Source organism: Diplodia seriata (genome assembly GCF_021436955.1).
Source record: "Diplodia seriata strain FDS-637 chromosome Unknown scaffold_13, whole genome shotgun sequence".
NCBI lineage: Eukaryota > Fungi > Ascomycota > Dothideomycetes > Botryosphaeriales > Botryosphaeriaceae > Diplodia > Diplodia seriata.
The window spans coordinates 520,568-537,857 of NW_027117320.1; the positions used below are offsets into that span (position 1 = coordinate 520,568).

Here is a 17,290-nt window from a genome sequence, read left to right on the forward strand (position 1 = left end):
CTGCGGGAGGTGCCTCCAGGGCCCAGATTGGGTTCGGCTCTATCTACTAAAACGGAAAAAGTTGCTCCAGAGTAGTATGAGAACTTGATACGACCAAAACCACCCAGTAACGTCCTACACTGGAACGCTGGTTGGTTCGATTTCATCTTCCGTGTCCTACATACACCCTTTGCCAAAGCCCGAAATCTGGAAGTACGACCAACAATCCACAGCGATTAAGCAGACAGCAAGACGCGTTTGTACAAAGAAAAGGTTCTACGTCGGGTAACGACCAAATTCTTGATATTGTCCACGTTGCCGAGATGTTGGTATTGTCCTGATTCTGCCAAGGCACTACCGAATCAACATGATGCTTCACACACAAAGGAGTCACGGCACAGACGCATTAGCAATCAAGTCGTAAATCATTCTTTCAGTGACGTGTGACCCGGCAGTGCCAGACCCCGGGAGCCACGTGCCCTCCATCTACCGATGATACCATAATGTAAACTGCGCTTTTGAGAAGGATGAACAACGCATCAACTGTGCAAAAATCCATCAACAACCACCATTTCCAAAACATTCCAATCGTCTGCACTGCGCTCAGGTGTAGACCTCCTCGGTGAAAGCGTTCAGCTGAACACCGCTCTTCGCAACGTCCTCGTCCTTGAGGAAGAGCAGTGGCATCTCGACGAGCGTGCCCCTGATCCTGCTGAGGATGTCCTTGACCTGGCGGGCACCCTCCTCGCCGGGAGCAAAGTTCTCGGTAATGACGTGGCCACGCTTGTACCGGCGAGGAGTGCCCTCCCTGCCCTCATCCTCCTTGGCCTCCTCATCCTTCTCCTTCTTCTCCTCCTTGTCCTCCTTGAAGTAGCGCTCGTAGTACTCATCGTACTGGTCCCAGGTGCGCACGCCGTCATACGGCACGGCGTGGAAGACCTCGGCAAAGGCGTCGGTGTTGGTCTTGGCCGTGGTGTTCCAGAGGCTGAGGAAGTCATCCGAGATAGGGTCGACGACGAGCTCGTCCTCACGGCTGCCCCAATCGTAGATGTTGGGAACGCCAATCGGGCGGAAGTTCTCGTTGGGACGGGTGTAGTCCTGCGCAGGGAGAAGACCAAGATGCTTGCGCGTAAGCTGGCGACGCAGACTGGCGGCGAATTTGGATGCGCGCCACTGCTGACCATCCATGACCGAGTCACAGGGAGTGGGGTCCTCAATGACGACGGCGATTTCAGAGTCGTGGTCGCCCAGCTGACTGCGGTCGTTGAGGTTGGCGGAACCGCAGATGACGACGCGGTCGTCAGCGATGAGGAGCTTGGAGTGGATGTAAAGCTCCTCAGTGATGAAGGCGTCAATCTCGTCGTTGCTGCCAGACCAGGGAACATTCCTGATGTCCTCGCCACCAAGCATGTAGCACTCGGCAACGCTGTCCCAGCGGCCACTTCCCAGGCCCCTGTCCCGGCTGAGGTCGCGAGCACCACGCTGGTAGTCCCGGTAGTGACCTTCCTCATCCTCGCCGCGGGGGTAGCCGTCCTCACTACCGTCACGCTCCTGGTAGCGGCCGCCGTACTGGCGATCGTGCTCGTCACGAGCTTCTTCATACGACACACCGGCATTCTCCTCGGCGTTCTCAAGAGTGCCGCTGAGGTTGAGTCTGTCGTAGTTGCGCAGGTTGTAAAAGCGGAGGTATTCCAACGGGTTGATGCCTTCGGCAGCGATGGTCTCGTAGATACTCTTGCCGTGACCACGGTTGATCGACTTGTACTGGAACTCCATGATGGCGCGAGTGCTAATAGCCTCATCCGCCTTGAGATCTCCCGGGAAAGCGGGAACCGCAGGAATCATGATGATGGCCCTCCACTTCTCGCCATTCTTGTGGGCACGCAGCACGCGCTCGACAATAGCAGCACCAATCATGTTCTTGATGGGCTTCTGGTCCTCGCATGTAGCCGTAATGAAGAACTGGTTCTCAATGTAGATGAAGTGCTTGCTGTTCTTGATGTTCTCGATGTACGCGTTTTGGATCGAGTGCTGCAATGGGTTAGCCTTGATATACAATTTAGTAGCCGTCCGATACGTACCTCAACCTTGCAGCCGTGGCTCCACTCGGCGCAGCTACGAGTCAACTGAATCGCAGCTTCACCAGTGCCAGCCCGGTCGTTGGAACCGACGTGGTGCTCGCCCTCAGTACCCTCCTCCTGGCCATAGCCGAGGTGGTGCCCAGCACGCTCGAGTCCGTGGTGTGCGTGGTGCGAAAGGCTGGTGAAGGTCTTGCGGAAGCCGTAGCCGCCCTCCTGCTCCTCGCCATAGGCAAGGTCGTTGTCCTCTTGCTGAGCGGCGGGCTTCTTCACGCTCAAGCGCTCGAATCTGCCGTCGTTCTTGATCTTGTACTTCTCGTGGAAGATGTAGTTCCATCGCTGGGTGAAGTGCTCCTGCAGATCCGCCACGATGGGGCCGTTCATGCTCAGAGCAACGTCGGACCAACCCATACGAGAGCTCTCCTGACGATCAAGCTTGTTGTTCTGCCAGTTCTCGACATCCTGGAAATCCATAATGCGAGCATTGTTGTAGTCCTGGCCGGGCCAGACGATCTGGTTCAGGTCACCGGGGTGAACATCGGCAATCTGGTGCTGGTTGGTGTCCCAGCGGCCGTAGCAGAGATCAAGACCACCCATGAAGACGGTCTCGCCGTCGACAATGCACAGCTTCTCGTGGTGGGCCCAGAACAGAACCGTGTCCTGGGTGGAACCGTAGATGGCCTTGAAGGCATCCCACGGAGCGGTGGAGATGGACTTGGCGCTCAGGCTGAAGCCCTTGAACTCGTCGATGACGTCTTGTGTGAGGGTGTTGGTGTCGACATAGTGGTCGGGGTGGCGCTGGACGGCGATGTTGGGGTGCAGGCCCTCGAGGTGGTGCTTGGTGTGCTTGGACGAAACTGTAACAGGCGGGGCAATCAGCGGGTCCGTTGCCTCAGCATAGTCCAAAGACTTGAATATGACGTCCAATCCGACGCGGGCAAGCGCCCTGGTAACCGGGTCGGTCGATTGGGGGAAGAGGGAGTGGAGGTAGGCCGGGAGCCATGGGCTCAGGTACTTACGGGTCAGGGCCTGCTCGACCTCTTTGTAGACGATGACATTGACCTTGACGCCGCGCTCGGCAGCGGCCTGCAGCATGCGGTCAATGCGGTACATCTGGTTCTTGGCGGGCGGGCGACGCAGGTACAGCTCCGGGGAAAGCCACCCTAGGGCTAGTCAGCGCTGTGCACCGTTGCACAACAACGGGAGTCTCACAGTCGAGGATCCAGATGGACTCCTTGGCGCGTTCCAGCGCCTCGGACACGGCCCACATGTAGCCGCAGCCATCGACGAACCACTTGACGTTGTTGTCGTGGCGCTTGGGAGCAAAGCTCAGGTAGCGGTGGTCGGCATACTTCTGGGAGCCCTCCTGGGCGGTCTCAGCAGCAACGGTGCTGACCTGCTCGTGGGTGCTCTGCTCCTCCTCCTCGTGGCCGGTGATCATCTCACCGATCTTGTTGAAGAACGAAGCCATCTGGGGCGGTTTCTGGGTGGTGTAGGGCTCGTAGCGGTCAGGCTCGCCTTGCTGCGGCTCGGCGGGGTGGTGGGAGAAGGGACGGTGCGGGCGGGAGTCTGCAGAGGTTATATCCTGCGACGGCACCCGATCAGCGGAGTCAAGCTGAAACGACGTGGACTCGCGGGCTGGTCATGATCCTCGGCGGGCTGCGGCGGTGCGCTACTCACAGACGGCTCAGCCTCAGCTCTCTCCCCAAGAATGCGGCGGCCAAAGTGGCCGATGAGGCCGCGCTCTCCACTCTGGTCGCCGTGGTAGTCTCCATAGGCCAGGTGGTCGTCGTGATCATTGGACATTGCTGCGCGGGACACGGCCTGTGCGCACACTTTTCGGCGGGTCCAGCGGTGAGACAATCAACGGGTGGTCGGAAAGCGGTGACGCTCTCCACAGTTGTAGGGCAGGCTCGTGAAAGCGGAGTCGCGGCTCAGGGTCCAGAAAGCGCCAGCAAGCCAGTGGCGGACGCCGACCCAGAATTGATGCTGCGCGGCTGTCAGGAGAACGGGCCCGGTGGTGTTGCGCGCCTTGCGGTGGCTTGCGGCCGTTCGTGCTCGCGGCCACGACTTTCCATTGGCGATTGGCCTTAAAACGCGTACCCCACCTGATCCCTGTTACCGCCCGTGATCGAGCTGTGCCTGCGCTGCCCTGAGCTCCGCGGGCCTGACGCGCGACCTGACCACCAAGGTGTCGCTATCGCCAATCTTGGCCTCGCTGTCTGCTCCGCCGAGCTGCTCCCCGCAGCCCGCCGCCGCCTGCCGCCTAGCGGCTCCTAGCAGCCGTCCAGCGTCCACCCGCCGCGCACCCATTCGCCAGCCGCGAGGGACCCTGGCGATCGCGGAGGGCGTGTGGAGATGGGATTACAAAACAGACGTCAAGGCTTTCCAGAAGAGTGATGACCTCATTGCTGCGTGCTGCATGTCCGCGGAGCTGGCCCGGCCGCCCAGCCGGCATATACAACCCACGTGCACCCGCATCTTACCCCTCCTTCTGCATCCCAGATCCCTCGAATCACTGAGCCGCATCTTGCAGACGCATATATACATCTATCACCATGGCCTCCGCATCGCTCTCCACCCGCCTCGCGCCCCGCGCCCTGCTGCCCCTGTCCGCCAGGCTTGCCCGCCCCGCCTTCGCCGCCCACCAGCACCGCGTGTTCCATCAATCGCCCGCAATGGCAGCGCAGCACCCCATCACCACTCTTGACGTATGTGCCGTGGCCGATGTCGCGTGCGCATAACTGATGCTTGCAGGCCTCGCTCGTTCCCCGCCTGCCCGAGTCTTCCCCGACGCTGTTCGAGGCGAAGAAGGCAAAGAACCTCTCCTTCGAGGCCATTGCGAAGAAGCTTGGCCGCGAAGAGGTTGCCGTTGCCGCGCTGTTCTACGGCCAGGCGGCCGCCAGCGACGAGGACACCAAGAACCTGTCCGAACTCCTCGGGATCCCCGTCGAGAAGCTCCGGAGTCAGCTCGCCGGCCACCCGGACCGCGGCCGCACCCTGGAGATGCCGCCGCGGGAGCCCCTCATCTACCGTCTGTACGAGATTGTGCAGAACTACGGCTATGCCTACAAGGCCGTCCTCAACGAGAAGTTCGGCGACGGCATCATGAGTGCCATCTCCTTCTCCACGACGGTGAAGAAGGAGACCGACGAGAAGGGTGACTGGGCCGTCATCACCCTCCGCGGCAAGTGGTATGTCCCACGCGTTTCTCTGCGTGTTCAACGCTGACCGGAACAGGCTTCCGTACTCTCGCTTCTAAGCACATGACTGGGCTTCTTACAAGCAATATGCATTCTGCAGAAGCCATAGAATAATTGTTAATGAAGTCTTTGCATCATGGTTTTTGCGAGCGTTGCGACTGATTGCGTTGGTTCTCCGTTCAGCAAGTGAGACGAAAGCGGTGTTGAAGCCATGGCCACTTTCTACCAAACCCGCGCGATGGCCTCAAATCATGGGTTCGCGGGATGCGCCCCTTCAGCTGATTGCAAGCACCTTTTAGGGAAAATTCTGATTGTGTGGTTGTGGAGGCAAGAGGCTGGAAGCGGTGGACCCTGGCGCGGCTGCCTGTTTCTGACGCTTCCATCTTCTGCCGCCTTCCTCCGCACCACATCAACACCTCTCCGCTGTTGACCTGCTCACCACCCACTCTCTCCCTCTCGTGCGGCTCAACGACTGGGAAACACCGTCGCTATGAGCTTCAGATGCCCGAAGCCCGACTGCGGCGCGACCTTTGAGTCGGACAAAGCCTGCAGGAAGCACTGCGTCGCCGAGGATGACCACGACTACTGCAAAAAGTGCGATTACCTGGCCAAGGACTGGGACGACCTCACCCACCACAAAGCAACCTCACCCATCGTGCATCTCTGCTGCAAGTTCTGTGGTCAGGATTTCAAGAGCTCTAGTGGCCGCGACCGTCACATCAAACAGGTGAGTTGAAGCTTTCTCCCGTCGTCATCTGAGTGACACGGGCTCGTCGGATGCGAGAAGAACTGCACCAGTACTACCAGTGCTAACACCTTATCGCAGCTGCACCCCGTTGACCAGGACATCCGCTGCATTGGCTGTGATGAACATTTCGTCCGCGCCGCCGCTCTGATCGAGCACTTGGAATTCGACCACTGCAGCAAGATCTCTGCCCAGCAATTCAAGTCGAACATTCAACACAAGCACATGGTCAACAAAATCTTGAACGATCCGGACGCCGTGACCTCCAAGCTATTCGACTTCAATGTCAATGACACGGATACTTCTGGTGGAATCACCTTGAGCAAAGCCGCCTCTTTGCTTGATGAGGAACGCGGCGGCTCTGTCATCAAGCCATTGAAGCCACGATCGCAGTCTCGAGATCATGATGCCCCTCATGTGGGCGAACGTTGGCCTTCGTTGCCCTCCAACGGTAGGGATTCCCCCAAAGGTAGGGATTCCTCCAACCTTAGCAGCAGCATGGCTCGTTTGTCCGTCTCCGGATCCAGTGGTGGCGTCCGTCTGCCCTCGTCATTGTCAGACTCTACGGCGAGGCCTTCCGAGAATGGTTCCCAAGCCTGGACTGAGTCTCGTGCATCGGAGAAGCTATTTGCTGGAGCTCAGAAAACTCCGCTCTCAAGCGAGTGGGATGCTGCACTGAAGGCCAGGGAGATGGAGTACGAGTCTGCAAACTCCACCAACATGCTCATGCAGCGTTACTGGGACCCGACCCACAAGGACTACAACCCTGAGCGCTTCTTCAACCCGGTTATCGAGATGTACTCCTGCCCGTTCCCACAATGCGACGAAAACTTTACCGAGCCTTATATGCTCGAGTTCCACATCAACACGGAACACGGCATCTCTCAGCAGCGATGCCCACAGTGCTTGAAGCTGTTTAAGAGCACCACTGCGCTTGTAGCCCACTGTGAGGCGCCGACGTCTGAGTGTGGTATCTCTCGTTCCGACCGTTTCGGGCAGGCCATTGACCAGTTTTCCGGAGGTTTCTTGGGAGCCAAGGATGCACGCCGCCCTGACTTCACCCTTGCTGACCGCCAGGATCGATTCGTCGACAAGAAGATGAAGGAAAGGGAGCTTGGCAGTGGATACAAGGTCGGAATGATCAAGTACGAGTCCACTCTTCCTCTTGACTGGCCTAGGGAATCCTTCAGGCCCAACAGTAACACGCAAATTGGTCGCTCCTGGGATGAAGGTGGTCGTGGCCCCAACGTCCGTGGCAACATGAACCCGGCTGTTCCGCTGTCGAAGTCCAGGAAGGTGCACCACTCTACAGCGAACATCTACCCGCAACCGTTCCAAGACTACGTGCCTGAGGTGACTGAGAAGTTATTCGCGCCGCCTCGCCAGCGGCGCGCCGGTCAGCCTCAGCCCTCTGATACTGCTTCGACCATTCTTAGCAAGGAGAACGACGCCCCGGCTTCTTCTGGCCGAAAGAAGAGCAAGCGTCGTGAGAACATGGCAGCCCAGCTTATCGACACCGAGCTGTACAGGAAGCGTTACAGCTCCGATACGATGGTGAGCAAGCCGGAAGAGCCCATGGCTCCTATGCGCCGTGTCGATGCATACTACATGTCTGGCGAACAGCCCGACGGTGATGATGGTGACGATGGCCTCTCCATATCGGCTTCTTCTACTACCCACAGGAGTGCGTGGGAGTGAGCTGCCAGGACATGGAAATGCTGAAATGACGGGGCATTCTAAAGGCGCTATGGCGTAGAGAAGGGAACTTACTTGCTTTCCAGATTATCTTGCATCATTTTGTCTGCTTTTCAAAAGGGAAGACAAAAGATTGGCCGAGGCCAAACAGCAGACAGGAGGATCGATTGCTTTCAACATCCATCAAGCTTCGGCTATATGGCTGGCAGTGGCTCACAGCGATAGATATATTGGTCTCGAGGGTAGTCTAACTGGTGGTATTAAAAGGGTTCATCAGAGCACTGAACTATTCAGTAGTGATTACATGAATTGGTGATCAGGCCACCACAAGCCCGCCGGAAATGGCCTGTCCCGACTCCCGGTCCCCTCTCACATACCCAGTCAGTCTGAAAGTAGACATGATTGCATCGGATGGCGTGCTTGCTCATTCCGACAGGTTGTTTTGATTGGATCTTTCATTCGGATCCGCCTCCGGGTTAATCCGTGGGGGTGGGATGACCAACGCGGAGTAGTTTGTCAGAAGGCTTGATGGATTTAGACGGAGGTAAAGCAATCCGGCTGATTCGCAATATTATTGAACAAAGTTCACCAGGATTGCTGAGTAAGACAGGATTCCTTGGGGCGCTAAAAGGTAGTTAGCGGCGGGACGAGAGCTCGCACGTATGGTCTCCAGAAAGCCACCCACACATGCGCAGACGGGGTGGGATGCTGAACATGGGAGAAGATGCGACGGAAGGAGATGATAAATCATCAGTCAAAGGAGTAAAAATTGCGAGGGATGCAGAGGGCGTTTGCATAATCAGTTCAGTGGGCTGTAATTCGTCCGCCGTGCTATGTCCGGCCGTTACGGCTGCGGGCACGTCATTGACAAGCCAATCCTAAGCGCTAACGCAGCTCCACGAAGATATAATAATGCACTCAGTACGAAGAGCGGGGGAATGCCACTCCGAACGGGCTATAAAAGCTGTCCAGAGTTCGCTGGTGACGAGAGTGCTCTAGTCAACTTGTACTTCGCATGTAGCAATCGCACACCTGAAAGAATTAGCCTGACTATTCATCACGAACTTCTGCAAGCTTCTATAATGACTTCCCATCCTGAATTCGGCCACGACACCAAAGCCAGCGATGTAGCAGACACGTTCGCAAACCAAATCAATGGGCGCGTCGGTAAGACGCTCGACTCCCACCCCCCTTCCGACCCTTCCTAACAAACACCCATCCAGTCGTCATCACCGGCGTCTCCAGAGGCGGCCTCGGCGGCGGCGCGGCCCTCGCCATCGCGCGGCACAACCCGTCCCTCCTCATCCTCGTCTCGCGCACGCAGTCCAAGCTCGACGACATCATGAGCGACATGAAGGCGGTCAACCCGTCCATCGGGCCGGCGCTCAAGACGGTGCTGGTGGACCTCACGTCGCAGGCGACGGTGCGGCGGGCGGCATCCGAGATCCAGGCGCTGACGCCGCGCATCGACCTGCTGATCAACAACGCGGGCTTCTTCCTGCAGACGCGCAGCTTCTCGCCCGAGGGCATCGAGAGCCAGCTCGCGGGCAACCACGTCGGGCATTTCCTGCTGACGAACCTGCTCAAGCCCCAGCTCGTCGCCGCCGCGAAGGACGCGGCGCCGGGCGCCACCCGCGTCGTCAACGTGAGCAGCGAGGGCCACCGCTCGCAGCCGTTCCGCTTCCACGACTACAACATCGAGAACAAGCCCGTCCCGCCCGAGGAGGAGACGCCCCCGGCGATGGACTTCATCCCGAAGACGCTGCTGAAGCCGACGGACGGCTACATCGGCTTCGTCGCGTACGGCCAGAGCAAGACGGCGAACGTGCTGTTTTCGGTCGGCTTGAACGAGCGGTGGAAGGGGACCGGCGTGGTGTCGTACGTGCTTCATCCCGGAAGTGAGTTTTCCCTCTCTCTTTCTCTTTTCTCTCCTATCCCCTTGATTCCCTCTTTTTTTTTTGTCGCTGACTCCGAGGGTCGGACGAAGCCATCTCCACCGAGGTCGGGAGAGATTTGGACAGCCAGCAAGATTTCGAAGACTTCGTGAAGATGCTCAACCCCAAGGCGGGCGTCGACGAGGGCGCGTCCACGACCGTGGTCGCTGCGCTGGATCCCGCGCTCAACGGTGAGTTTTCCTCCTCAGTAAACGGATCGCGGGCTGACGGAGGGGGGGAAATGCAGAGCTCAAGGGCGGCAACAACATCTACCTGGACGATTGCCAGATCAAGGAGGCGGAGCCTTATGCGATCGATCCGGAGAAGGCGGATAGGCTTTGGAAGCTCAGCGAGGAGCTGGTGAAGCAGACGTTTTGACTTGTCTGAACGATGGGGTTACGAGCCTTAGTGAATAGAGAGTTTCAATGACTTGTTGTGGAAACGCCATGAGTCGTGAAGTGATCATGGCCGCATTTGTCAAGTGCCGGGGTCCGCGGAATGCGCTGGACGAGCTAGGCAGCGGGACCGGCGGAGTGCGGTTCATGTCGGGGGCCGTGGAGGGTGGTGCACGTCGTGGTGCGATGCGGAAGGCAACGATCCGCCAGATGGATGGCAGGCGGTGAGGCGGCGGCCGGCGTTTGTTGCTCGACGCGTCGCGCAGAGAGCTCTCATCCTTCGCGCGACTCCGCACTCGGCCCTCTCCTTTTGCTCGTTCTTAAATCAATTGCCTGGCACGCGTCCCGCTGCACCCTCGGCCCCGCATTGCTCGACATGGCTTCCATCCGCTCGCTCAGCATCGTCGCCGTGCTGGCGGCTCTGTTCCTGCCCATCTACACGTTCCTGGAGAAGAACCTGGAGTCCTTCTACATCTTCGACCACAAGGACCTGCACGACCTGGCCAACCGCGCCATCGCCCAGCACGGCAACGACACCAGGGGCATCGTCAGCTACATCACCACCGAGCTCTCCGGCCGCGACCACCTCACCAGCTTTGTCAACCTCGACGAGGAATGGGTCTTCAACAACGCCGGCGGTGCCATGGGAGCCATGTACATCATCCATGCTAGTGAGTCGCACAACGCGTCCAGCGAGCGAATCAAGCGCTGACACAGCCCAGGCATCACCGAGTACCTGATCATCTTCGGTAAGCCTGAACGCGCATTCCGACGACACGACCCGAGACACTGACGGCACCAGGCACCGCCATCGGCACCGAGGGCCACACCGGCCGCCACACCGCCGACGACTACTTCAACATCCTGACCGGCACCCAGCTCGCATACGTGCCCGGAGAATACGAGCCCGAGGTACGCGAGCAAGAGGCATAGGTCTGCTGGACGGGCTGCTAATGGCGACAACCAGGTCTACCCGGCCGGCAGCGTGCACCACCTGCGCCGCGGCGAGGTCAAGCAGTACAAGATGGACTCGTCGTGCTTCGCCATGGAGTACGCTCGCGGCTGGATCCCGCCCATGCTCTTCTTCGGCTACGCCGACACCTTTTCCAGCACCCTCGACTTCCCCACCCTGTGGGCCACCACCAGGATCACCGGCCGCGAGATGATTGCCAACCTGCTGAAGTTGAAGCTGTAAATGCATAAATTGGTAAGCTTTGCGAATATACCCTGTTGGCGGACCATTTGAATGCAAGGTACCGCCTGTCAATCACGCTACATAAGCGCCCAAGCCTTCGCGTGCCGGTGTCGGCGGAGATGCCCATGTTTGTACATGCAAAGCTCCGGCCGCGGCTCCTCCCTTTTAGGAAGCTCCGTGGGACGGGAGACGAGACGCGCCCGTATCGCGTATAAGGCAAGTCTGCGACCTGAATATCCCAACGAAGGCTGGCCGTCATCTCCCCTGTATAATAGCAATCAATCTGCGGGCGCTGTCGGCCCTTCTTACACGCAACCTCATGTTCCTCTTCTCGGCCCTGTTCCAGAATATTTGAGCGCCTTAACCTCCTTCGACTGCTTCACGACGCGAACTCCCCCGAGGGCCGCAAAAACGGGAAAGCGGGAGGTAGCGGGGTCTGATGCCCCCATTTTTCCGCTCCTGAACTGCCGATTCGCCCATCTGCCATCTCGTTTCCGTCGCCCCTTTGAGCTAATGCCGTGTCTATCACTGACGCGTGCGCGTCGCTCTCACGGCACCAGCCGCCGCGTGCCTAGGACTGGCCAATGATAGGTACGATGATCCGGCATCTATACACCACTTTAAGTCCGCCATGCCGGCCAGATTCTAGAGGGACCTAAGATATATAGCTCGGCGTTAGCATGCCTGTCTATCGCGAGGGGTAGCCGCAGCCATCCCAACAACACCCTTCCTTGCACGGGGCCATCATGCCGTCCATGGCCAACCTCGGGGCGCTTTCACTCCTTCTCTCCACCGCCCTCGCCGCCTCTGCGTACGGTCCCGTCAGCGCACCATGTCCCGCCACCAGCCTTGTGCGTTCTGCAGATGAAGGCGTCAGTTCCGATGAGGCTGCGTACATTGCCGCGCGCAAGCCAATCGCGCAGGCAGCCCTGCTTTCCTGGCTCACCAAGACCAATGCCGCCTACAGCAGCAGCAGCAGCAGCGACCTCCCGACCATCGGCCTGACTGTCAGCGGCGGCGGTTATCGTAGCATGCTGACCGGCGCCGGCGTGATCAAGGGAATGGACTCGCGCGACAGCAACACGTCGACCTCGGGCCTCTACCAGGCCCTGTCCTACCAAGCCGGCCTCTCGGGCGGTTCGTGGCTCCTGTCGTCGCTGGCGGGCAACGACTGGCCGACGGTGTCGTCGCTGCGGGACGGCCTCTGGTCCGAGATGCTCGAGAAGACGCTCTTCCTGGCCGACACGGCCGACGGCGGCAGCATCGACGTCACGGGCGACCTGGCGGCCAAGGCGGCCGCCGGCTTCGACGTGACGCTGACGGACGCCTGGGCCCGGCTGCTGTCGTACCAGTTCCTGCTCGGCGACGACGGCGGCGTCGACAAGACGCTGAGCGGCCTCGCCGATAACTCGCACTTCGCCGCGCGCCAGGTGCCGTTCCCCATCATCACCGCCCTCGGCGTCAAGACTTGGGAGGGCGCCTGCGACCCGGCCGCCGACGCGACACAGTACGAGTTCACCCCGTACGAGTTCGGCTCGTGGGACTCGGGCGTCGCGGCCTTTACGCCGACCAAGTACCTGGGATCGTCGATAGTCGACGGCGTCGCCAGCGGTAACAACAACAGCTGCGTGACGGGCTTCGACAACCTCGGCTTCGTCTTCGGCACGTCGTCGTCGCTGTTCAACGCCGTGTGCCTGCCCGTCAACATCAACCAGACGCAGCTGGGCGAGCACCTGGCCGGCTTCGTGTCGGACCTGCACGAGCTGGCGACGGACGACCTGTTCGCGCTCTACCCGAACCCGTTTCGTCAGTCTTCGTCTTCGGAGACGGTCACGACGGGGCAGGAGAAGCTGCACCTCGTCGACGGCGGATTGTCCAACCAGAACAACCCGCTCTGGCCGCTGCTGCACCGCGGCCCGGATCTCATCGACGTCCTCATCGTCAACGACAACAGCGCCGACACGGACGACAATTGGCCCAACGGCACCGAGATCCGCAACACGTGGACCCAGGCGCAGGCGCAGTTGGGCGAGGGGAAGAATCGGCTGCCCGAGATCCCGACCCCGGATGTTTTCGTCGCCGAGGGGCTGAACAAACGGCCGGTGTTTTTCGGGTGCAATGCGACGACGAGTGAGGAGCTGCTGACCGTCGTGTGGCTGCCGAATAATAATTTTACGTACGCGAGCAATGTCGCGACGCTGAAGTTGCAGTATGAGCCTGCGGAGACGAGTGGTGAGTTTTTTCTTTTTCTTTTTTTTTTTCTTTTTTTGCTCTATCTTTCCAGCAGACAGAACAGAACGGATAAACGCTGACAATCTGATTGAACAGACATGATCGCCAACGGTCAGGAGGTGGCCACCCAGGGCGGCGACGCCCGCTGGCCGGCTTGTCTGGCTTGCGGCATCATGGTCAAGAGTGGGGAGTCGCTGCCCGAGGAGTGCGATGCGTGTTTGGCCGAGTATTGTTATAATTAGGTTTGGTTGGTAGAGAGAGTGGAGCGGCGGGGAGTGGGTTGGTTGGTTGGTTTGGGTGTGAGGAGCGTTGGTATTTTTCTGAGACTGATGGGGGTTGTCGTCCGTTGTGTACGACTGTCGATCTACCTACATTATCTAAACAAGGTAAAAAAAAAAAAAGACAGCCCTCCATGACGTTATAGGTCGTCCGCCTTGCATTTCCAGAGCCGCAACTACAGGGATCGTAGATGGATGCGCGTAAGGATGGAATCAGATATTACCCGACGATATGCGGCACGATTCAGGCGGGGCTGAGGGCCCGTGCGCCGGCCAGTCGAAGAAGCGTCGATGTCATGAACGCATCACTTTTTCCACCCAAACCACCAGCATCGCCAATTGGCACCACCCACTTCAAATCTCCAATCGGCCTCGTCGCCCACCTACCGGCGGATATCACCTTGCTATCGCAGTCGAAGCCAGCGACCCAGCAAGTCCCCGACGAACCGCAGCCCGGGCTCGAGAAAAATTTCAACCTCGACCCTTCGGCCGCAACCGCGCAGAACAACGTCAACTCAGCCTCCCCCAAGGCCACACGCATACAGCTTTCTTTCCTTCTCTCCCACGCCACAACCACACCACCATGGCCTCGGCACCAGGAGCGCCATCGGACGCGCCAACGCCGGCGCTGGACACGGCGGGCGGCGGCGGCGGCGAGCGCGAGGGCTACGCGAAGCTCACGCACCGGCTGTCCATCTGGCTGCTGGTGGCGTGCCCGGCCATCGCGCTGCTGCCGCCGCGCAAGCTGGACCTGTACACGGCGGGGCTGGGCGGCATGACGCTGGTGGCGGCGGAGCACCTGGCGCGCGAGCGCACCGGGCGCACCATCCTGCAGCGCATCGGCGGCGGCCTCGAGAACTCGTCGGCGGTGCTGCGGCCGGCCGACCACATGCCGACGGAGCGCGCGCGCCAGGTGCGCGATATGCAGCTGCGGGCCAAGGAGGAGCGCGAGGCGGTGCTGCGGCAGCAGGCGGAGAGGGCGCAGCAGGAGAGGACGCAGAAGGAGGAAGACGACGGCGTGCTGCGGCGGGTGTGGATGGGCGGCGAGAAGGAGGGGTGGCGCGAGAGGAGGCTGAAGGAGGAGCGCGAGGCGATTGAGGAGGGCAGAGGCTACGGCGACCTCATCATGGACCAGGTCTGGGAGGTGTGGAACTGGGGCAGGGGCAACAAGGGCGGCGGCAATGGCTCGGATTCGAAGAATTAGGACTCGCTCGCGTCATCTCGCCTTGGGCGCGCCTTCATTACGGCTGCACCGCACCTCACTCAGCACGGGCCGCTGGTATCGGGCTGGAGACGGCAGCGGCCGCGTCGTTCCCGCGCGCATGAGCATGGGGCGAGGTGGTGGGCAGAGGAGGGGAACCGGCTTAGGCTCGCGGCGTGGTGTAGATATTAATCGCGCGTAAGAGACTCCGCTCACCTTGGTCGGCCGCCAGTCGCTAACCCGGTGCTGAAGTGCGCCCGACGCTCGGCCGCTGAGGCGTGAGCTCGAGCGTGGCCCCCGCTGATGCCGTGTCTCCTATCACCGCCCCTATCCGCAGGCTGCAGCATACCTTAAGTCGCAGCCCGGCAGCGAACGAGAGCGATGACGGAATCGGCGGCGGCCACGACGAACTGAACCAGGTCCCCCAGGCAGTCCTCCTCCGGTATGCACCCCACCAAAGACCCTTTCCCCCGCCCCGCCCGCCCGGCATACCGCCCTGTCGACCTCCGGCTCGGATCGCGGCCGAGCGCCGGCCCTTAGCCCCACGGGCGCCAGCGACGGGGTTGCCGGCACCAGCCAGAGACGCGGTTTCGGCTAGCAACGCCGCGCGATGCAATTATATATTACTGCCAGATCCCTGACTTGTGCCCGTCCCAGTGATTGATAAGGCCATGCCGCCGCCGGCTCAATCCGCGCGCCCGACGTCCCTGTTCGCAGGCTCCTCGCTGCTCTCGCCGCTGTCCGCGACCCAAAGCAGCAGCTGCGGCACCAACGGTAACAGCTCGTCGCCGTCCCCACAGCACCTGGAGCCGCCCCAGGCCTCCGGATCAGCCATGAACCGCCTTTCGCTCGACTCGGCGCTTTTGCGCAAGAACCCCTTCGCCCGCGCCAACGCCAGCAACCTCTCCATCTCGACCGAGAACCCCAGTCCCGCCGACATCGAGCCCGGCCTCAAGAGCGCCCCTCCCGTTTCAGACCAGCAGAAGCGCCACAGCGCGACCTTCCCGCTGGCCGACCGCCTGCTGGCGTCCTTTTCGTCCGTCTCGCTCTCGTCCAGCAACGACGACACGCCCGCCATGGCCGCCGAACAAGCCACCGGCGTCGGCTGCGAGGTGTCCGACGACGAGATGCAGGCCCTGCTGGAGCACGTGCGGCGGTCCGAGAACGAGCGGGCGCGGGCCGAGCACGAGCTGCAGCGGCGCGAGAAGGAGCTGGCGCGGGTCAAGAACGAGCTGCGCAAGGCGGAGCGCGAGATCGACGAGCTGCGCGCCCGCCTGCGCCGCCACGAGCAGCACCGCGGCGCCCTCGACGGCACCCTCAACCCGGACGAGCTCGGCGTGCTGCCGCCGCCCACCAGCCGTCACGACAGCCTGGACCCGAACCACACGAGGGCCGGCAGCGGCGGTGGTGGCTGCAATGCCGCCGCTCCTGCTTCTATCCCTCCTGTTGGCGAGAGCCCGTACTACGTCTCCAACGAGGTCTACGGCGCCAGCACCAGCACCATGGACCTCAGCCCGACGACGGCTGCCTCGGCCAACAACGCCAACAACGCCAAACCCAGCCTGCGCCCGCTCAGCTGCAGCGCCGCCCTCCCCCCGCGCTTCGGCAACGGCTCCAGCCCGCGCCTGCAGACCCAGCCGTCGATGACGTCCATCAGCGAAGCCGTCCCTCAGCACCCTGCATCGACCTCCGCCAACAACAGCCCCATCGAGCGCAGCAACCACCAGGTCGAAGAAGCCGAGGAAGAGCCGCAGCCGTACCAGTACCAGTACCCCCCGCCGTCGTACCAGTTCCCTCCTTCCCACCAAGAAAGCAGCGGGGGCGTAGGAGCGGCGGCAGCAACAGACGAGAGGAACGGGGAAATCGCCGCCGCGGCCGCCGCCCTCGAGGGAAACAACAACAACAACAACAACACTTCGTCCAAGGGCAGCAGCGGCCGCCGTTTCCTGCGCTCGCGCCACGGCAAAGACAAGTCGACATCCGCCACCGCCTCCCCACGTCCGAAGAGCTCGTACGCCGGAGGAAGCGACGGTCAGCAGATCAAGGAGAAGAAGTCGGCGGGCCGCCTGCGCGAGAAGTTCTCGCGCATGTCGCTGTTCGGTGGTGCCGCTGGTAAGAAGGATGATGGTGGTGCCGGTGGTGCTGGTGGTCCTCCTCCGTCGCCCGTGCCGGCTGTGCCGGCTATGGAGGCGTAAAGGCGTGAAAAGAAAAGTAAAAGTAGTTTCGAATGTACACATATATTAGAAAGAGATACCCCGCCAGGCGGGGAGAAGAAGAAGAAGCAGGAGGGGAAGGAGAAGAAGATGCAAGTCGACTCATGGGAAGTGGTCAATGATACCGAGGATTGTTTCCGGG

General features: G+C 60.5%; 6 protein-coding genes across 6 annotated transcripts; 5 read left to right on the plus strand and 1 right to left on the minus strand.

Moving 5' to 3' along the window:
• Window positions 1-582: 582 nt before the first annotated feature.
• On the minus strand, window positions 583-3,863 carry SLS55_010615 (uncharacterized protein; the record flags this gene model as incomplete). The annotated part of the gene is made up of 4 exons (XM_066781994.1): window positions 583-2,010; window positions 2,061-3,220; window positions 3,270-3,626; window positions 3,689-3,863. The coding sequence occupies 4 exons, from the start codon at window positions 3,861-3,863 to the stop codon at window positions 583-585; spliced, it is 3,120 nt and encodes a 1,039-aa protein (XP_066627806.1).
• An 872-nt stretch (window positions 3,864-4,735) lies between these two features.
• On the plus strand, window positions 4,736-10,012 carry SLS55_010616 (uncharacterized protein; the record flags this gene model as incomplete). Its single annotated transcript, XM_066781995.1, has 7 exons — window positions 4,736-4,768; window positions 4,815-5,251; window positions 5,813-5,987; window positions 6,087-7,635; window positions 8,924-9,598; window positions 9,676-9,825; window positions 9,882-10,012. 7 exons carry the CDS (start codon window positions 4,736-4,738, stop codon window positions 10,010-10,012), a joined length of 3,150 nt encoding a protein of 1,049 aa, XP_066627807.1.
• A 393-nt stretch (window positions 10,013-10,405) lies between these two features.
• Window positions 10,406-11,224, plus strand: ERG2 (C-8 sterol isomerase; the record flags this gene model as incomplete). Its single annotated transcript, XM_066781996.1, has 4 exons — window positions 10,406-10,700; window positions 10,752-10,778; window positions 10,832-10,941; window positions 10,997-11,224. The coding sequence occupies 4 exons, from the start codon at window positions 10,406-10,408 to the stop codon at window positions 11,222-11,224; spliced, it is 660 nt and encodes a 219-aa protein (XP_066627808.1).
• A 746-nt stretch (window positions 11,225-11,970) lies between these two features.
• Window positions 11,971-13,698, plus strand: SLS55_010618 (uncharacterized protein; the record flags this gene model as incomplete). The annotated part of the gene is made up of 2 exons (XM_066781997.1): window positions 11,971-13,456; window positions 13,553-13,698. 2 exons carry the CDS (start codon window positions 11,971-11,973, stop codon window positions 13,696-13,698), a joined length of 1,632 nt encoding a protein of 543 aa, XP_066627809.1.
• Window positions 13,699-13,868: 170 nt separating this feature from the next.
• On the plus strand, window positions 13,869-14,938 carry SLS55_010619 (uncharacterized protein; the record flags this gene model as incomplete). Its single annotated transcript, XM_066781998.1, has 2 exons — window positions 13,869-13,873; window positions 14,254-14,938. The coding sequence occupies 2 exons, from the start codon at window positions 13,869-13,871 to the stop codon at window positions 14,936-14,938; spliced, it is 690 nt and encodes a 229-aa protein (XP_066627810.1).
• Window positions 14,939-15,768: 830 nt separating this feature from the next.
• On the plus strand, window positions 15,769-17,130 carry SLS55_010620 (uncharacterized protein; the record flags this gene model as incomplete). Its single annotated transcript, XM_066781999.1, has 1 exon — window positions 15,769-17,130. One exon carries the CDS (start codon window positions 15,769-15,771, stop codon window positions 17,128-17,130), a length of 1,362 nt encoding a protein of 453 aa, XP_066627811.1.
• Between the last annotated feature and the right edge of the window lie 160 nt (window positions 17,131-17,290).